Source organism: Erythrolamprus reginae, chromosome 11 (assembly GCF_031021105.1).
Source record: "Erythrolamprus reginae isolate rEryReg1 chromosome 11, rEryReg1.hap1, whole genome shotgun sequence".
Taxonomy (NCBI): domain Eukaryota; kingdom Metazoa; phylum Chordata; class Lepidosauria; order Squamata; family Dipsadidae; genus Erythrolamprus; species Erythrolamprus reginae.
Window position 1 is genome coordinate 2,758,322 of NC_091960.1, and position 17,241 is coordinate 2,775,562.

At 47.2% G+C, this 17,241-nt stretch overlaps 2 protein-coding genes across 4 annotated transcripts in view; one reads left to right on the forward strand and one right to left on the reverse strand.

The window, feature by feature from the left end:
- The window catches only part of RASGRP4 (RAS guanyl releasing protein 4), a 32,473-nt gene extending 24,803 nt beyond the window's left edge, over positions 1-7,670 (forward strand). For both annotated transcript variants that reach the window (XM_070764679.1, XM_070764680.1), the window contains 6 exons: positions 765-874; positions 2,394-2,538; positions 3,928-3,964; positions 4,746-4,898; positions 6,655-6,872; positions 7,108-7,670. In XM_070764679.1, coding sequence (XP_070620780.1) covers positions 765-874; positions 2,394-2,538; positions 3,928-3,964; positions 4,746-4,898; positions 6,655-6,872; positions 7,108-7,239 — 795 coding nt within the window. In that variant the 3' untranslated portion in view covers positions 7,240-7,670. The remainder of the gene's footprint in view (positions 1-764; positions 875-2,393; positions 2,539-3,927; positions 3,965-4,745; positions 4,899-6,654; positions 6,873-7,107) is intronic.
- Positions 7,671-8,820: 1,150 nt separating this feature from the next.
- On the reverse strand, positions 8,821-16,861 carry LOC139174369 (protein FAM98A-like). Of its 2 annotated transcripts, none has more exons than XM_070764681.1 (8): positions 16,812-16,861; positions 15,214-15,350; positions 14,111-14,245; positions 13,048-13,232; positions 12,295-12,378; positions 12,058-12,174; positions 10,875-11,042; positions 8,821-10,051 (listed from the first exon to the last, which is right to left on the reverse strand). In XM_070764681.1, the coding sequence occupies exons 1-8, from the start codon at positions 16,832-16,834 to the stop codon at positions 9,902-9,904; spliced, it is 999 nt and encodes a 332-aa protein (XP_070620782.1). In that variant the 5' UTR covers positions 16,835-16,861; the 3' UTR covers positions 8,821-9,901. The 2 variants fall into 2 exon arrangements, with proteins under 2 accessions (XP_070620782.1, XP_070620784.1); XM_070764683.1 differs by lacking the exon at positions 16,812-16,861 and adding an exon at positions 16,396-16,786.
- Positions 16,862-17,241: the final 380 nt, after the last annotated feature.

Below are 17,241 nucleotides of genomic sequence, written 5' to 3' on the forward strand. Positions count from 1 at the left end.
TGTGTGTGTGTGTGTGTGTGTGTGTGTGTCTGTCTGTCTGTCTGTCTATCTATCTATATCTGCCTATCTATCTATCTATCTATCTATCTATCTATCTATCTATCTATCTATCTGCCTATCTATCTGCCTGTCTGTCTGTCTGTCTGTCTGTCTGTCTGTCTGTCTATCATCTATCTATCTATCTATCTATCTATCTATCTATCTATCTATCTATCTATCTATCTATCTATCTATCTATCTATCTATCTATCTATCTATCTATCTATCTATGCCAAATACCAGTCACTCATCACAAAATCTCCAGAACTGTAAACCCTACAAACTTGAAATTTGTCCCGTATGTTGCTCTTGGCTTTTAGATGCTCGCTAAGAAAGGATTTTTTAAAATGACCATCAGATCATTAGTATTTCTTATAATTATTTTAACATACTCTGATGCTAAGGAGTTAGACGTTCTACTCCCCCTCCCCACCTGAAAAGAACTCTGTTCCAACTGCCAGCTGCCTTATATTAACACGCTCCGATGCTACCCCTTCGATAAACCAGGCATGGTCCTGGCCAGCATGTTATATTAACACGCTCTGGTGCTAAGGAGTTACACATTCAACATTAATTTTCAAGCTTTAGCTGTCAATTTATCCAGCCCGATCGCATAGTTTTGTAGCGAAGCCCGAGTATCCTCCTACTAGTTATTCAATAAATCCCTTTATAGACTCTTCTGCGTCTCCATGGCTGCATCTCTAACCCTTCTCTTCTCCCACCAGTCCCTGTTCAAGAATTACGATCCTGACCAACGGGGTTGCATCTCTCAGGAAGATTTTGAGACCATTTCGATGAGTTTCCCTTTTTCCTTCTACGGCCTGGAAAAAGAACGGTAAGCACCGGGGTTGCCTGGATAGGAGACCCAGCCCAGGTTGCTGTAAGGACAGCTCCTTGAAATTCAAGGGCCACCTGGATCTCCTGTGAGTACAGTTTTGTCGAAGTTACAACCGTTTGTTCAAAGTTACAACAGCACTAACAACAGCAACATTATCATTATTATTATTATTATTATTATTATTATTATTATTATTATTATTATTATTATGTCAGTACAACACAGCAAACGAGATCACTATGCTGGATTTCGTATTTCATCGCCAGTCGGGCGCTTCCCAAGCACCTAGAACTGCGTGATGTAGCGGCGAATTATGTTTGCCGATCCCAGTAAAGCGGCCTTTTGCAATTGACAGATGGAGATTTTGTCAATTCCAATGGTTTTCAAAGGTCCGCTGAGATCCTTTGGTACTGCGCCCAGTGTGCCAAGTACCACTGGGACCACTTTCACTGGCTTATGCCAGAGTCGTTGCAGCTCGACATAAGCCTGTGATTACTATTATTATTATTATTTAGATTTGTATGCCGCCCCTCTCCGAAGACTCGGAGCGGTTCACAACAGCAATACAAAACACAAATCCAACGATTAAAAAAACAAAACAGTTAAAAACCCTTGATTTACAAACAGTCGTACAACCCAAACAAACCATACATAAAACGGAGCGGCCGAGGGGAATCAGTTTCCCCATGCCTGGCGGCAAAGGTGGGTTTTTAGGAGTTTGCGAAAGGCAAGAAGGGTGGGGGCAGCCCTAATCTCCGGGGGGAGTTGATTCCAGAGGGTCGGGGCCGCCACAGAGAAGACTCTTCCCCTGGGCCCCGCCAGGCGACATTGTTTTGTCGACAGGACCCAGAGAAGGCCAACTCTGTGGAACCTAATCGGTCGCGGGGATTCCTGCGGCAGAAGGCGGTCCTGAAGGTATTCTGGTCCGATGATGTATCCGGTAATGGGCAGCAGCCGGTATCACTGGGATCGCCGATTAGTTAGATGGTTTCAGAATAAAATATGGAAGGTACCACGGGGTATCTAGGTGGTTATGAAAGCTATAGATAGAAAATAACCCGTGGCCTAAACAGGGTGGTGGCAACCAGTTATATCCAAGAAATTTAAAATATGTTTTTCCAACGTGTTAAGAGGTGTCGACTTCAACTTCCAGAATTCCCCAGGCAGCTTTGATACCTAAGGTGGGACTAGAATTCACTTATTCCAGGTGACTAGCCCAAAATCATACAGCTACTTTTCATTCCTAAGGTGGGACTAGAATTCCCATCCTCCTGGTGAATGTTCCAAAATCTCTTAGCCGGCATTTAGGTCTAAGACGGGACTAGAACTCACCATCTCCTGATGATTGACTCACGTCACCTAGCTGGCTTTCATATCTAAGGCAGGACTAGAGCTCATTGTCGCCTGGTGATCGGCTTATAGTCTGGCTTTCATTGGCACGGCGGAACTAGAACTCAGAGACTCCTGGTTTCTAGCCTTAACCACTAGACAAAACTGTCTCCTCTCTCTATTGCAGGGAAGGCACCTGGAAACGAGAAGACCTCTCGGCGTACTTCATGAGGGCCTGCGCCATCTTCTCCAAGCTGGGCCTGGTGGTCTTGCATGATTTCCAAGAGGTCACTTTTAAGAGGCCCACCTTCTGCGACCACTGCGGCGGCTTTGTAAGTTTACACATCTTTCTCGAGATCCCGACAGTATTGGGTTGCGAAAGTTGCGCCGCGGAAGTACCGGTGGTAGCTAAAGTTGTACCACGTGCGCACAGCTTCTGTTCTCCCGTGTATATGCATACCCCAGCGTGGTTTTGGTTCTGCGAAAGCCAATAGTGGTGGAAGGGAAATCTTTCAACTAGATTCTGTCCTCCTCCTGTCCTCATTGGAAAGGGACCTTGGAGGTCTTCCAGTCCAACCCCCTGCCTAGGCCAGAAACCCTTAAGACAAATGGTTATCCAACATCTTCTTAAAAACCTCCAGAGTTGGAGCATTCACAACTTAGAAACATAGAAACATAGAAGATTGACGGCAGAAAAAGACCTCCTGGTCCATCTAGTCTGCCCTTATACTATTTCCTGTATTTGGTCTCAGGATGGAGATATGTTTATCCCAGGCATGTTTAATAATAATAATAATTAATAATAATTTATTAGATTTGTATGCCGCTCCTCTCTGAAGAAATTCAGGTACTTTGGATTTACCAACCACGTCTGCTGGACGTTTGTTCCAAGGATCTACTACTCTTTCAGTCAAATAATATTTTCTCATGTTGCTTTTGATCTTTCCCCCAACTAACTTCAGATTGTGTCCCCTTGTTCTTGTGTTCACTTTCCTATTAAAAACATTTCCCTCCTGAACCTTATTTAACATATTTAAATGTTTCGATCATGTCCCCCCTTTTCCTTCTGTCCTCCAGACTCTACAGATTGAGTTCATGAAGTCTTTCCTGATACGTTTTATGCTTAAGACCTTCCACCATTTTTGTAGCCCGTCTTTGGACCCTTTCAATTTGATCCATATCTTCTGGAGGCAAGCTGTCCCACTGATTAATTGTCCTCACTGTCATTGAATTTCTCCTTAATTCTTGACTGCTTCTTTCCTTGGTTAGTTTCCTTCCACTGTTTCCTGTCTTGTTTTCTGGTGTTTTGGAGAATGACTTGACTCTCACTTCTTTAGGGCAGCCCCATAAATATGGGGGTACTGCGGTCACGCCACCCCTAGTTTTCTCTTAATTAAACCAGGCATACCCGATGGTTCTTTGTACATTAGCCTCCATATTGAAGTAGTGGTTCTCTCCAGAACTCTATACCCCGCTAGTCTCTCCACCTCCATCAGGACTAGGAACATGCTATTATTTTTAGAAGAAGAAGGGTGATTTGAGGCCAGAGTAGCTTCGAGGATGTTTTATTCCTGTTATCTGCCCCGCCCCCTTTCTACAACATTGCTCCTTGCGTTTAGCAAGTTTAGAGATGGGGGGACCTGTTTGCACCCTCCAGATGTGATTTCCAGGGGGGGGCTTGCAACCTAAACTGACCCACTTTTTTCCCTTTCCTGATGTAGATTTGGGGCGTCTCCAAGCAGGGATACAGATGCAGGGGTGAGTGCGCCCTCTGCTGGGCTCTGTGGGTCAGCGCGGTTGCGTTTCTAAATCCCAGGAGGTGGGAGGGGGAGGTCCCGCCCCCGAATGGGGACAGCTGCCATTGGGCCTTAAAATGGGGTTAAGGGTTAGCAAACCCCACATCCTTCCAGCACTGATGATGTTGCCTAGATTGGTAATGAAATGTCCACAAGAAAACAAACAGGCTCTGGAGCACCCATGAAGCTAGAAACAACAATTGAAATTCCTCTTTTTTTTTGTCCTCCGGTGTCAATGAAGTCATAGGTGCTGACACCTATATAAATAAAATATATTTGCAATCTACCTATGCGCCAATCTTGTCAGTCAGGTAAAGAGGTAAATTATACACACACAGGAAAAAAGGCAGGAGAAAAAAAAGAAAGATACTCGCTCTTTACACATCGGGTGTACCAATGAACCACAACTCTGGTGTTATCGTTGACCATACAACCCGGCTGCTCCATCCATTAAATGTAACAATCTTACATCAAAGTGTTCCTGACCGCATCTCATCCTTATTTGGAATTTGACACTATCTTAAATTGCATTCTTGCATCGGGAGAGACAAAAAATGTCTATTTGGGCATTTGCTTAGTGCCGAGGCAATAAAAAGTGCCTTGACCCAGCCCTATGGGTGTTGTAGTACCAGGTTGGAGAAGACTGGGAGCAGGAGCCATTGGGGGGGGAGCGATGATTCACCTTCTTGTTGCTTTGATCTGAAGCCTTTTCTTCTTGTTGTTGTCGTTGTGATCCTCTCCAGATTGTGCCATGATCTGTCACAAACACTGCAAGTACCAGGTGGAAGTGGACTGCCACACCCGGCGCGTCCCTTCTTCCTCCTCCTCCTCCGACAGCACACCGCGCACATCCACATCCACAGCGACGCTAGCCTTGAGTCACAACCCCAGCTCTGGTACGTGGCCGTTGGTGGATCCAAAATTGTAAAAAATAAAAATAAGCACACACAACTTGTTTAACAACCACCTTGCTTAGCGATGGAGATTCCGGTCCCAATTTGGGATCCTAAGCCAGGCGTCTCCAACTACAAGGTCCGCGGTGTGGTCAGAACCGGCCCGTGGAGCCATCCTGAAAAAATGTAAGTTCACCCCTCCCCCCCCCCCCCCCAGGAAATTGAGATTGACATCCCTGTCATAAGCCAAGGATGACCTGTACAGGTATGGTAAATCGTTTACCATGTGTTCAAAGTTACAACAGTGCTGAAAAAAGTGACTTACAGCTGGTCCTCCCACTTACGACCAAAATAGATCTAAGTGCAGCCCCCCCCCCCTTGAAATCCATTGATTCTTATCTGGAATTGACAGATCTTTGCCACAAGGCCTGGGGACATTAGACCTTCCCCCTGACCAATAAATGTTGTTAGTGTGATTATTGAATGAATGCAAATGAATGTTTTAAAGTTAGAATTTTAAAGAATCTTTTTAGTATATTAATTGGATAAACTGTATTTGTTATGTTATTGGTATATGCTGTGAGCTGCCCCGAGTCCAGGGAGAGGGGCGCATACAAGTCCAATTAATAAAAATAAATAAATAAACAATTTATAGGTCAGGTTCTTGGGTATAGATTGGAGGCAGTAATGGGCAGCCACATTTTTTACTGCCACATTGTGGGTGTGGCTTATTTTGTGGGTGTGGCTTAATGACCATATGTCTGGGTAGGAGTGGCTTGCCGGCCATGTGATCAGGTGGGAGCGGCTTGAACTATCATCATCGTTCAAGTGAACAGTTAAATCCTCGATTTACAACCTTACCAGTGTCGTTCGCTGGGGTGACAATTTGCTTCGTGTTTACCGCGCTCTCCTTCCTGGGTCACCCCCCCCCCGTCACAGGCTGGGTAGCGAGGCGAACGGGTGCGGCCAGAAGCATAAATGCTGCCAGCGCCCCTTCCACCCACGCCTTCTGCTTGCACCCCAGGTGGGAGGTGGCCCCGCGAGGCTGGAGGGGAGCCAGGCAGGAGAGAGGGAAGCTCGTCCGAGGCCAGGAAGGAGGAAAGAGGAAAAAAGCAAGGAGCGCAGATACAGCAACAGCAGCAGCAGGGGACAAAAAGAGAGCCGAGCCAAGACCTATAACCCCGGAAGTGACAGCTGCCGATCAGCTGGAGCTGCGCACACATCTTCATTTCCGCCGGTGGAACTGTGTTCCACCCCGTCCTGCCTGCTGCCCACTATTGGTTGCAGGAAATAAATTATCAGGACATTTGAAGTCTTATCTTGGCTCCTGGTTTCTCATGACAAGTTTGTGGGTGGGGGGACAAGGGATTTGACCTTTCAACTGGGAGGGAAGCTCCAATTCAGGTTTCCCACTCCGGCAATATTATTTTAATATTAGATTTGTTATTTCAGACTTTTAATATTAGATTTGTTACTGTATATTGTTTTATTACTGCTGTGAGCCGCCCCGAGTCTGCGGAGAGGGGCGGCATACAAATCTAATAATAATAATAATAATAATAATAATAATGATAATAATGATAATAATGATAAAAATAATAAAATAATAAAATAATAAAATAATAATAATAAAATAATAATAATAATAATAATAATAATAATAATAAATTGGAACTCTGATGAGCATTTTGACTCGGACTCTGATTTAATTTACATGCTACCTGGAACCTTGGCACTTACATCTTTTCTCTTCTTGCAGGGTCAGAGGAAGACATGTTTCTCTTCCCACCAGGATGGGAACAGGGCAAGAGTCCCCTGCTCTCGTTGTCCAGCAGCCCGGGCATCCGAATGGTCAAACATGCCAGCACCCAGACCGAGCAGGCTAGCCCGGCAGCCGAGGAGCAGGGGGAACAGCCAACGGATAATTGCAACAAAACCCAGAAGCAGCTCCTGGAACTGGTGAAGGAGTTGGAAAAGGTGAGGATGTTGACGGGGAAACCATCAGAGGAGAAGCAACGTAGCCCACCCATGGGCAACAGGTGAAGCAGATGGGCCAAAGGTTGTTACCTTTGGGCAGTGGTGGGCTCCTACGGGTACGGTCAAGTACGCAGTACCGGTAGAAAAATTTTGGTCAGGTACGCCAAACTGGTAGAAATATTTTGGTCAGGTACGCCGAACTGGTAGAAAAAAAATTGATTTTTTTTTTTTGCAGGAACGGGATAAGCTGCTGACCGCCAACCAGTGTCTTCAGAACCGCTACGCGCAGATGGAAGCCGAGAACAGGCGGCTCCTGAAAACAGGCAGCCCGGGATCCCGCTACGATATCACGCCTCGGTTTATCTGAGTCGGCTTATCTGTCGGTTGGTCTTTCCTGCCACGAACTCAAGGGATTTAAGAGATCTTTCCTGACGGGCAAAGCATTGGAGCCTCAACGTGCCAGAGAGCAGAAGGAGGCACCGGCGAAGGAAGCCATCGGGTGAAAAATTAAAACGGCAAAGAAAAAGAAAATTTGGGAGCTGAGAATAGATGTTGTCCTAAGGATTATTATTATTATTATTATTTTTTAGCTAATTTCCAGCTGAAGATCTCTGCTTAACCATCTTCGCAATCCTAGAAGGAACAGTGGGGATCTGACCCCTTTACTACACAGCTTCGGATTTGTAATTTATTTATTATGGGTGTGGGTTTTTTTTTTAAATGTACGAGCTGTCCCATTTTATGGCTCCGGCAGCTTTGTGGGGATTTGTAAATAAAGAGAACGACTCAGAGAATTAATACCAGCCATGTTAATATTCCTAAACCTAAAATTAACCTGTTTGAATATCCATTGGACCAGAGTACCTCCGGAACCGCCTGCTACCGCATGAATCCCAGCGGCCGATAAGGTCCCACAGAGTTGGCCTTCTCCGGGTCCCGTCGACTAAACAATGTCGTCTGGCGGGCCCCAGGGGAAGAGCCTTCTCTGTGGCAGCCCCGGCCCTCTGGAATCAACTCCCCCCGGAGATTAGTACTGCTCCCACCCTCCTTGTCTTCCGTAAACTACTTAAGACCCACCTATACCGCCAGGCATGGGGGATTTGAGACACCTTTCCCCCAGGCTTATTATAATTTATGTTTGGTATGTATGTGCTGTTTGGTTTTTAATTATGATAGGGTTTTTAGGTTTTTTTAATATTAGATTTGTTCCAGTATAATATTGTTTTTATCGTTGTTGTGAGCTGCCCCGAGTCTTCGGAGAGGGACGGCATACAAATCTAATAAATTATTATTATTATTATTATCCCTGAGAAAAATCACAAGGCAAAGTGGGGCCGAGCCTCAACTCCAATGACCAGTTTTCAATCACTCAAGCCAGCTGCAAAATACACAGAAATCGATGGACCACACCACGAGGAGGTGCATCTTCAAGATGGGTGGACTTCAGCACCCAGAATTCCCCAATCAGCCAGCTTTTAAGGAACTGGGCATGGCTAGTTGAATGAAAAGAAGGACCGGGGGAGACATGATAGCAGCCTTCTAGTATCTCTGGGGTGGCCACAAAGAAGGAGTCAACCTATTCTCCAAAGCACCTGAGGGTAGAACAAGAAGCAATGGGTGGAAACTAAACAAGGAGAGAAGCAACTTAGAACTAAGGAGAAATTGGCTGACAATCAGGACAATTAATCGGTGGAACAGAAGTTGCCTCCAGAAGTTGTGAATGCTCCAACACTGGAAGTTTTTAAGCAGATGTTGGATAACCCTCTGTCTGAAGTAGTTAGGGTTTCCTGCCTAAGCAGGGGGTTGGACTAGAAGACCTCCAAGGCCCCTTTCAATTCTATTATTATTATTATTATTATTATTATTATTATTATTATTATTATTATTAAGATGGCTGGACTTCAACTGCCAGGTTTCCCCAGCCCAAAAACTCTACACAACCAACCAGAAGGCAGAAAAAAAATAAATGTTTTATTTTGAACACAGCAAGAGTTTGAGTTGAGTGAAAACAATATCAGAGATCTTGAGCTGTGCTAGCGATCCCAGAAATGTTAAATTTCAACCACCTCGATTTCTCCCATCCCCAAGTAACACCCGACACCCTTCTTTAAAAACAAAAATAATACAAAAGGCCCTTTGGGCCATCAATACATATGATCATCGTAGAGGCCTCCCACGTATAGAAGCCACAATTCCCTTATTCCTGAGCCCGGGAAGCTAAGCAGATATGTTGATTGGAGATTAACAACGTGCTAGTCTTCCTCTAAGACCCCTCCCCAAAAATAACCAACAAGGAGAAAAAAGGCACCCCTCCTCCAATAATAGCCCCCCCCCATACACCCAAATTATGAATTTCTGCTTCGGAATTCAGAGATACCTAATTTGGACTCCTTATTTACAGTAGAAATCTAAACTGATGTTATCCTTTCTCCACCCCCACGTTCCGTGACATTTTAAGAGTGAAAATAAACTCCCAATACAAAATACAGTAGTACCTCTAGATACGAGCTGCTCCACCTGCGAGTATTTCAAGATACGAGCCAGGAGGGGAGAGACATTTCTGTTCAAGTTCCAAGCTCAAATTCGGGATACGAGCCGAGTGTCCACTAGGTGGCGCAAGAATCCTTGCTTCTGGTTATCTCGGAGGGGAAAAACAAAGTCTAAAGCCATTTGTTCCAGATGCGAGTTTGCTCGAGATACAAGCTCCCTTCTGGAACGAATTATGCTCGTATCTAGAGGTACTACTATACTTATTTTTTTGGATTTCAGACAGCCAAGAGATGCTTAGGGGCTTCCCGGCCTTTAAAGCAACCCAGCTACTATAGCGTGTAGCCGCCCTTCCTCACAGCATAGCAGAGTTATTATGCCTCTCCTAAATTTGGCGTGATCTTTGGATTATGGGAGTTTGCCTTATGGCACAGGACCACCTCCTCATTTAAAGGTGCCTTTTGGTGAGGATCCGTGGCACTTCTTTCGTTTCACACTTTTTGGCCACGCCGACCCACAACAGCTGGTTTCATACCCTTGCGTTATTTGTTCTTTTTCTTTCCCCGTTTGGCCCAGCGCTTGCCTCCTCCTCCTCCTCCTCCTCCTTCTCTCCTCTTCTCCCAGGTGGGCATGGGGGGCTCGATTTCGTTCGGACGTCCTCCCCGGTCTGGGACGCTGCCGGTCATCAGGATCTGTGAGAGAAGGAAGGAAGGGAAGTCAGGAGAGAGAGGGAAAGGAAGGAAGGAAGGAAACAGAAGGGGAAGGGAGGAGGGGAGAGGGGGAGAGAAGAGAGGAAGGGAAAGAAAAAAGAAATGGAAAGAGGAAGAGGAAGGGAATGGAAGAGAGGAGAGGGAGAAGGAAGGAAGGAAGGAAGGAAAGAAGGAGAGAAGGGAAAAGGAAAGGGGAGGGGAGAGGAAGGAAAAGAAAAAAAGAAAGGGAAGGAGGAAGGGAAGACAGGAGAGAGAGGGAGAAAAAGGAAGAAAGAAGGAAAAAGGAGGGTAAGGGAAGAGAGGAAGGAAGAAAGGAAGGAAGGAAACAGAAGGGGAAGGGAGGAGGGGAGAGGGGGAGAGAAGAGAGGAAGGGAAAGAGAAAAGAAATGGAAAGAGGAAGGGAAGGGAAGGGAAGAGAGGAGAAGGAGAAGGAAGGAAGGAAGGAGAGAAGGGAAAAGGAAAGGGGAGGGAAGAGGAAGGAAAAGAAAAAAAAGGTAAGGAGGGAGAGGAAGACAGGAGAGAGAGGGAGAAAAAGGAAGAAAGAAGGGAAAAGGAGGGTAAGGGAAGAGAGAGAGGAAGGAAGGAAGGAAGAAGGGAAGGAAGGCTGAAAGGAGAGAGCACCAGCACCCTCCCTCTTCAGTCTTTCCAGCCAAGATGCAGCTCCTTTCAGGAGGCAAAGCCGTAGATGTAAAATCCGGGCGTTGCAATGCCAATCCATCGTGTGTGGTGCTTCTTGCTGGGCTAAGCCATGGAGGGCTTGAGACCCCCTTGGAGTTCTCACCTCCCCTCCCCTTCCAGCTCTTACCTTGTTGACCGCACAACTGGTCTTAGTCCGCAAGGCCCCACTGCTGGTCTTCACGATACGAGAAAAGTCCTCGCGGGCAGCCAGCAGGTGGGCAAGGGAGAGCTGGGAATCTTCCGGCAAAGACTTCCGTAAGGGATGGAAGGCTTCGGACATGGCTGTGCTTCGGTTCTGGAAGGGACAAGAGGTGAGAGGAACAAGGGAGACTCCTGAGACAGTTGGCTTCTCTCGTCCCCCAGTCCAGTTGGTCTAAGGGTTAAGGGACTAGGCTAGAAAGAGGGAGACTGTGAGTTCTAGTCCTGCCTTAGGCATGAAACCTGACTGGATGACTTTCAACCAATCATCAGGAAATGGTGAGTTGTAGTCTTGCCTTAAACATGAAAGCCAACTGGGTGCCTTTGGGCCAATCACCAGGAGACTGTGAGTTCTAGTCCCGCCTTAGGCATGAAAGCTGACTGGGTGCCTTTGAGCCAATCACCAGGAGACGGTGAGTTCTAGTCCCCCCTTAGGCATGAAAGCCAACTGGGTGCCTTTGAGCCAATCACCAGGAGACTGTGAGTTCTAGTCCTACTTTAGGCATGAAAGCCAACTGAGCGACTTTGAGCCAATCACCAGGAAACAGTGAGTTCTAGTCCCGCCTTAGGCATGAAACCTGACTGGGTGACTCAACCAATCACCAGGAGATGGTGAGTTGTAGTCTTGCCTTAAACGTGAAAGCCAACTGGGTGGCTTTGGGCAATTCACCAGGAGACTGTGAGTTCTAGTCCCACCTTAGGCATGAAAGCCGACTGGGTGACTTTGGGCAATTCACCAAGAGATGGCGAGTTCTAGTTCTACCTTACGCATGAAAGCTGACTGGGTGACTTTCAACCAATCATCAGGACATCACAAAAGCCGACTGGGTGACTTTGGGCCAAACACCAGGAGACAGTGAATTCCAGCCCCGCCTTAGACAGGCAAGCCAATTTGGGTGACCTTGGGCCAATCATTCTCAGCCCAACCGTGAGCATACATTCACTGCCTTGAAAAATAAAAAACAATAAATAATAAACGTGGTTAGATAATGAATGAATGGATGAATGGTGGATGGATAGATGAATGAAGTTTAGTTTGTTAGCTGGTTAGTTCATTAGTTAGTTACCAAAGTTTCAGAATGTAATCAAACACAAGAGCTCCTGGACGCTACCTTGGCCCTCTCAGACCAATGGAAGGACGCAACGGTGACATCGAAACGGGTCAGCATCATGTGTCTTCGGCACTGGTATTCGGCCCCCAGCAGTTGGTTAATCTCGTCCAGCGTTTTCTGGCGTTTTAAGGAGGCCGAAGGGAGAAGCAGAGAGGCTTGAGATCCATCAGCATCAAACCAGAAAGCCCCCCGCCCCCCCCCGGTTCTCCTCTACCGCCAACTCTAGTGGCCTCCTACCCATTGCTCAGAGGTCAGCGGGGTCTTCAGGAGAGGGGCCATCCAGTGGGGCTCAGGCCCTTCGGCAGCGAGCGTCTCTGAAACCTGAAGGAAGCATGACATTAGTTCCTGTAGCTTGGCGAACAGATATTATTATTATTATTATTATTATTATTATTATTATTATTATTATTTAGATTTGTATGCCACCCCTTTTCGAAGACTCAGGGCGGCTCACAGCATATAATATAAAACAGAAAATAGAAAGACACATCTAATTAATTAAAAAAACTACATAAGCTAAAAACCCGATATATTAAAAATCAAACAAACACATTCAAATCACAGTCACACATCACATTTATTCGCCAGGGAGCAAGATCTAATTGCCCCAAGCCTTGCGACATAAGTGAGCCTTGAGACTCTTGTGGAAGGCGAGGGTGGAGGCAGTGCGAATCTCCGGGTGGAGCTGATTCCAGAGGGCCGGGGCCGCCACAGAGAAGGCTCTTCCCCTAGGCACCACCACGGGACCTGGAGAAGGCTGACACTGCGGGACCTAAGCGGTCGCTGGGATTCATGCGGCGGAAGGCGGTCCCGCAGGTATTACCACAATTACGAACACAATAAAGGGTTAATACCACTTTGTAAAGCCTTGGAAAGACCACCCTTGGAATACCGCAGGCGGCTTTGCTCGCCACAGCATTAGAAAAGGACAGAGGTTTTTCCCAGTACTCTACTTGCCCAGCCCAGATTTACCGGAGCCTCCAGTCTCACCTGAGATTCAATGTCCCCCATAACCTGAGCCACAGAGGAAGCCGGGCCTGGCTCGGACATCCCCAGGGCCTGGCAGATCTGGTGGAGTTCTTGCACAGCTTCGTTATTTTGGTCGTCTCGCTTTGCTGACTGGGGCTTTTTCCTGGCGTGGAGCCGGGCAGCCAGGAGCTCCGAGCTTAAAAAATCTGGGATGGAAAGAAGGAAGGGAGGGAGAGAGAGAGAAAGAAGAAAGGAAAGAAGGGAGGGAGAAAGGAAGGAAGGAAGGAAGAAGAGAGAGAGAAAGAAGGGACAGAGGGAGGAGAAAGAAGGAAAGAAGGGAGGGAGGAGAGAGAGAAAGAAAGAAAAGAGGAAGGGAGGAAGGAAAGAAAGGAGAGAGGGAGGAAGGAGAGAGGAAGAAAGAAGGAAGGGAGGGAGGGAGAGAGGAAGGGAGGAAAGAGAGACAGAAAAAAGGAAGGAAAAAAGGGAGGGAGAAAGGAAGGAAGGAGAAAGAAAGAAGGGAGGGAGGAGAAATAAAGAAGGGAAGAAGGGAAGGAGGAAGGAGAGATAAAGAAAGAAGGGAAGAAGGGAGGAAAGAGACAGAGAGAAAAGGAAGGAAAGAAGGGAGGGAGAAAGGAAGGAAGGAGAGAGAGAGAAAGAAAAGAGGGAGGGAGGGAAAGTAAAAATCAGAGAATTAATAAATATTAGATAATACGGGAAGTAAATGCCAGAGAATCGATCACAAAAGGAAAACCAGAACACATACCAGAATAAGATCTTTGCTAAAACTCGATGTATATATGTAAATATATTGTATGTAATAGTAAATAAGCCCTGTTAGATTTGTGCTTCAGGCACATCACAAAAATGTCCAACTTTTATTTTAATGTTTCCTGTTTCTTTTCTGGGTGAGTTTGATTGTTTGTGTTTTGTGTACTTTTAAGTTTACTTTTATATATAAAAAAAGAGTTTGTAAAGTCGGGGTTGAGGGCCAACTGCCTGGTCTGATTTGAGCCGCTGGTACTTGAGTTCTCAAGCCAGGATTCATCCAGCTGTGGACCGATTCTGCAACCCCCTCTCTACTTACACAGAAGCTGCAGGCGGTGGTCTCGGGTGGCCAGTCGAGCCATTACGTCCCCTGTGGTCAAGGAAGGATACGGGCAGTGCAGCTCAGCCAGGAGGCCACTGATCTCGATCTGAAATGTCTCGGCATCCTCAGGTCCTGAGAAGGGGAAATGGCTTCAGGGTCTTTATAGGTCAGAACGGGGTTTTTTTTTAAAAAAAAAATATTACTATGACGTCTCTTTTAGCCTCTGCTTCCCGAGTTGCTGATGGTCCTTGTCGCCTATTCGCTTCTTCTTCCTTCCTTCCTCTTCTCTTCCTTTCCTTCCTTCTTCCTTCTCTTCCCCTTCCTCCTGCCCCCCCACCTCCCTTCCTTCCTATTTCCTTCCCTTCCTCTTTTTCCTTCCCTTCCTTCCTCCCTCCTATCCTTTTTTCCTCTTCTCTTCTTCTCCCTCCCTCCCTCCCACCTCCCTTCCTTTTCTTTCTCTCCTTCCTCCCTTTTTCCTTTCCTTCCCTTTCCCTCCCTCCATCTCCCTTCCTTCCTGTTTCCTTCCCTTTCTTCTTTTCCTTCCCTTCCTCTTTTTCCTTTCCTTTCCTTCCTTCCTCTCCCATTCTTTCCCCTTCCAGTACTTCCTCTTCCCCTCCCTACTTTCCTCTTCCCTTCCCCTCCCTCCCTCCCACCTCCCCCCCTTCCTATTTCATTTCCTTCCCTTCCTTTCTCCCTCCTACCCTTCTTTTCTCTTCCCCTCCCTCCCTTCCTATTCCCTTCTCCTCCCTGTCTCCCTCCCAGCTGCCTTCCTACTTCCTTCCTTTTCTTTCTCTTCCTTCCTTCCTCTTTTTCCTTTCCTTTCCTTCTCTTCTCCTCCTTCCCTCCCTCCCACCTCCCTTCCTTCCTATTTCCTTCCCTTTCTTTTCCTTCCCCTTTTTCCTTTCTTTTCCTATCTTCCTCTTCCTGCCTTTTCTCTTCTCTTCCTTTCCCCCCTCCCTCTTTCCTTTTCCTTCCTCCTTTTCCACATTCTTCGCATTCTCTCACGTAGCCGCGATACCCAGTCCAAAGTCCCACCTCTGCAAAGCCACACACCCTGATTTCGGCCTTTCCCCTCTGCAAAGCCCGAAGAGCCCACCTACCCTGCACCGGGCTAACGTCCTCCTCCAGCCGACAAAGGCTTCGGAGCTCCGAAACCAGCCACGAGCAGAGCGTCATGAAGCGAGGGCTGGAGACCCCAGCCTCGGCCACCTCGGCGAAGGTTTTGATTGACGGAAACCTACAAATAATGACAACGATGAAGCCAAGCGAGTAGCAACAGTTCCAGTCCCACCTTTGGGTGCGATCGCCAAAGCAACCGGGCCATCACTTGAACCCCGTCGGTATTGACAAAATCGGCACCAGCCCATTGCAAAAGGCAGCTTTACTTGGAGTTGAGTCTACATTTAGACCGGACTTTGGCGTTTTTATTCCCCTTCCCAAAGATCTGAGACCAGGGACTGGACTTTGTGGTTTTTCTTCGAAGATATTTGTTTCTCCTCCAAGAAGCTTCGTCAGCTCGGGTTGGCTCACTTCCCCAACCAGCCAGTCTGAGTCGAACAACTTTCTGGGATCAAGAAGTGAAACGTCTTCGGAAAAAACCCAAGAAAGTCCAGCTGCCATTAACAGGGAGGACTGAGAAATCTCAGAAGACACGTGGCATAGGGGAATCTGCTTCCAAATATGGGAAGAGTGCTACCATGTCACACCCCTCGTTTGCATTTAGCATTTAGCAATTTAGCATTTACACTTATATAAGGCTTCACAGTGCTTTACAATCCTCTCCAAGCAGTTTACAGAGAGTAAGCATCTACATAGGGTCTTGCCTTCTCTTTCTGCTCAAGATCCCCCTGGACAATTGGTGGGCTACAGCAGTGTTTCCCAACCTTGGCAACTTGAAGATATTTGGACTTCAACTCCCAGAATTCCCCAGCCAGCAAATGCTGGCTGGGGAATTATAGGAGTTGAAGTCCAAATATCTTCAAGTTGCCAAGATTATTTACTTATTTATTTTATTTATTTTGTCCAATACACAATGAGGGTTTTAGTGGGTATATATCTACATACACATAGTAAAATACATGATGGAGGTTATAGAGGAGATACTCATAGTAAAATATATCTAAGAAATAATAGAAAAGAAGGTATAGGAATAGAACATATCAATGAAAGAATAGAAGAAGAGATACTGTATAGGAATAGAAGAAAGGTAGAGAAGATATAGGAGAGCAATAGGACAGGGGACGGAAGGCACTCTAGTGCACTTGTACTCGCCCCTTACTGACCTCTGAGGAATCTGGAGAGGTCAACCGTGGATAATCTAAGGGTAAAGTGTTGGGGGTTTGGGGATGACACTATGGAGTCCGGTAATGAGTTCCACGCTTCGACAACTCGGTTACTGAAGTCATATTTTTTACAGTCAAGTTTGGGAAACACTGGGCTACAGAATGTGACACAGAATGCTGGACTCGAGGGGCTTTGGCCCGCTGTTCTGGTGGCGGGTCGTTCCCCTGGCTAATTGTTCTGACTGCCAGGCAATTCCTCCTTCGCTTTGCAAACTCCTCTACAACAGCCCTGCGGGGTAGGACAGGCTGAGAAAGGGGGGGGCGAGCGCTGGGTCCTTTGGAATTCTCCCCCAGCAACCCCCAGCCCCATAGCTACCCTTAGGCCCCGCCCCCGCCCCTGGCCCCGCCCCGCTCACCCCTGCACGTCTTCCGCCTCCATGCCTCCACCGGAATCCCCCCTCCCCTCTCGAACCGAGCGGAAAAAAAGCCTCGCAATCCCGCCCCTCCAGCAGAGACGGCTTTCCCCATTGGATAAGCCGTCCGGGTTCCTCCTACTCACGTCAAACGCCGCCTACCAGGCTCCGCCAATGACAGTGCGGGCTTGCCGCCCAATCCGAGAGCGCCCCCACGGCCCCGCGCTCGGCGCCTGTGATTGGTCGACGGCTATCATAGCAACCGAGGGGGAGGCTCCTCCCACAGGGCTTCCCAGGCCAATCGAGAGTTCCTTCTTGCGGCGAGGAATTGGGGGGAAAAAAAAGAATCTCCTCTCAGAACGCCCGCGACATCCTTCGGCCAATGGGAAGGCGGCCTCGCGGACGACCCCCCTCTTCACTATGGCAACGGGCC

Excerpts from the sequence above, each read along its gene's own strand:
- LOC139174369 (XM_070764681.1), bottom strand. The coding sequence starts at position 16,834 with ATGGAGGCGGAAGACGTGCAGGG. Across the intron at positions 14,246-15,213 it reads GGACGTTAGCCCGGTGCAGG|GACCTGAGGATGCCGAGACA; the intron begins GTAGGTGGGCTC and ends TCCCCTTCTCAG. Across the intron at positions 11,043-12,057 it reads ATTGGTCTGAGAGGGCCAAG|AACCGAAGCACAGCCATGTC; the intron begins GTAGCGTCCAGG and ends TGTCCCTTCCAG.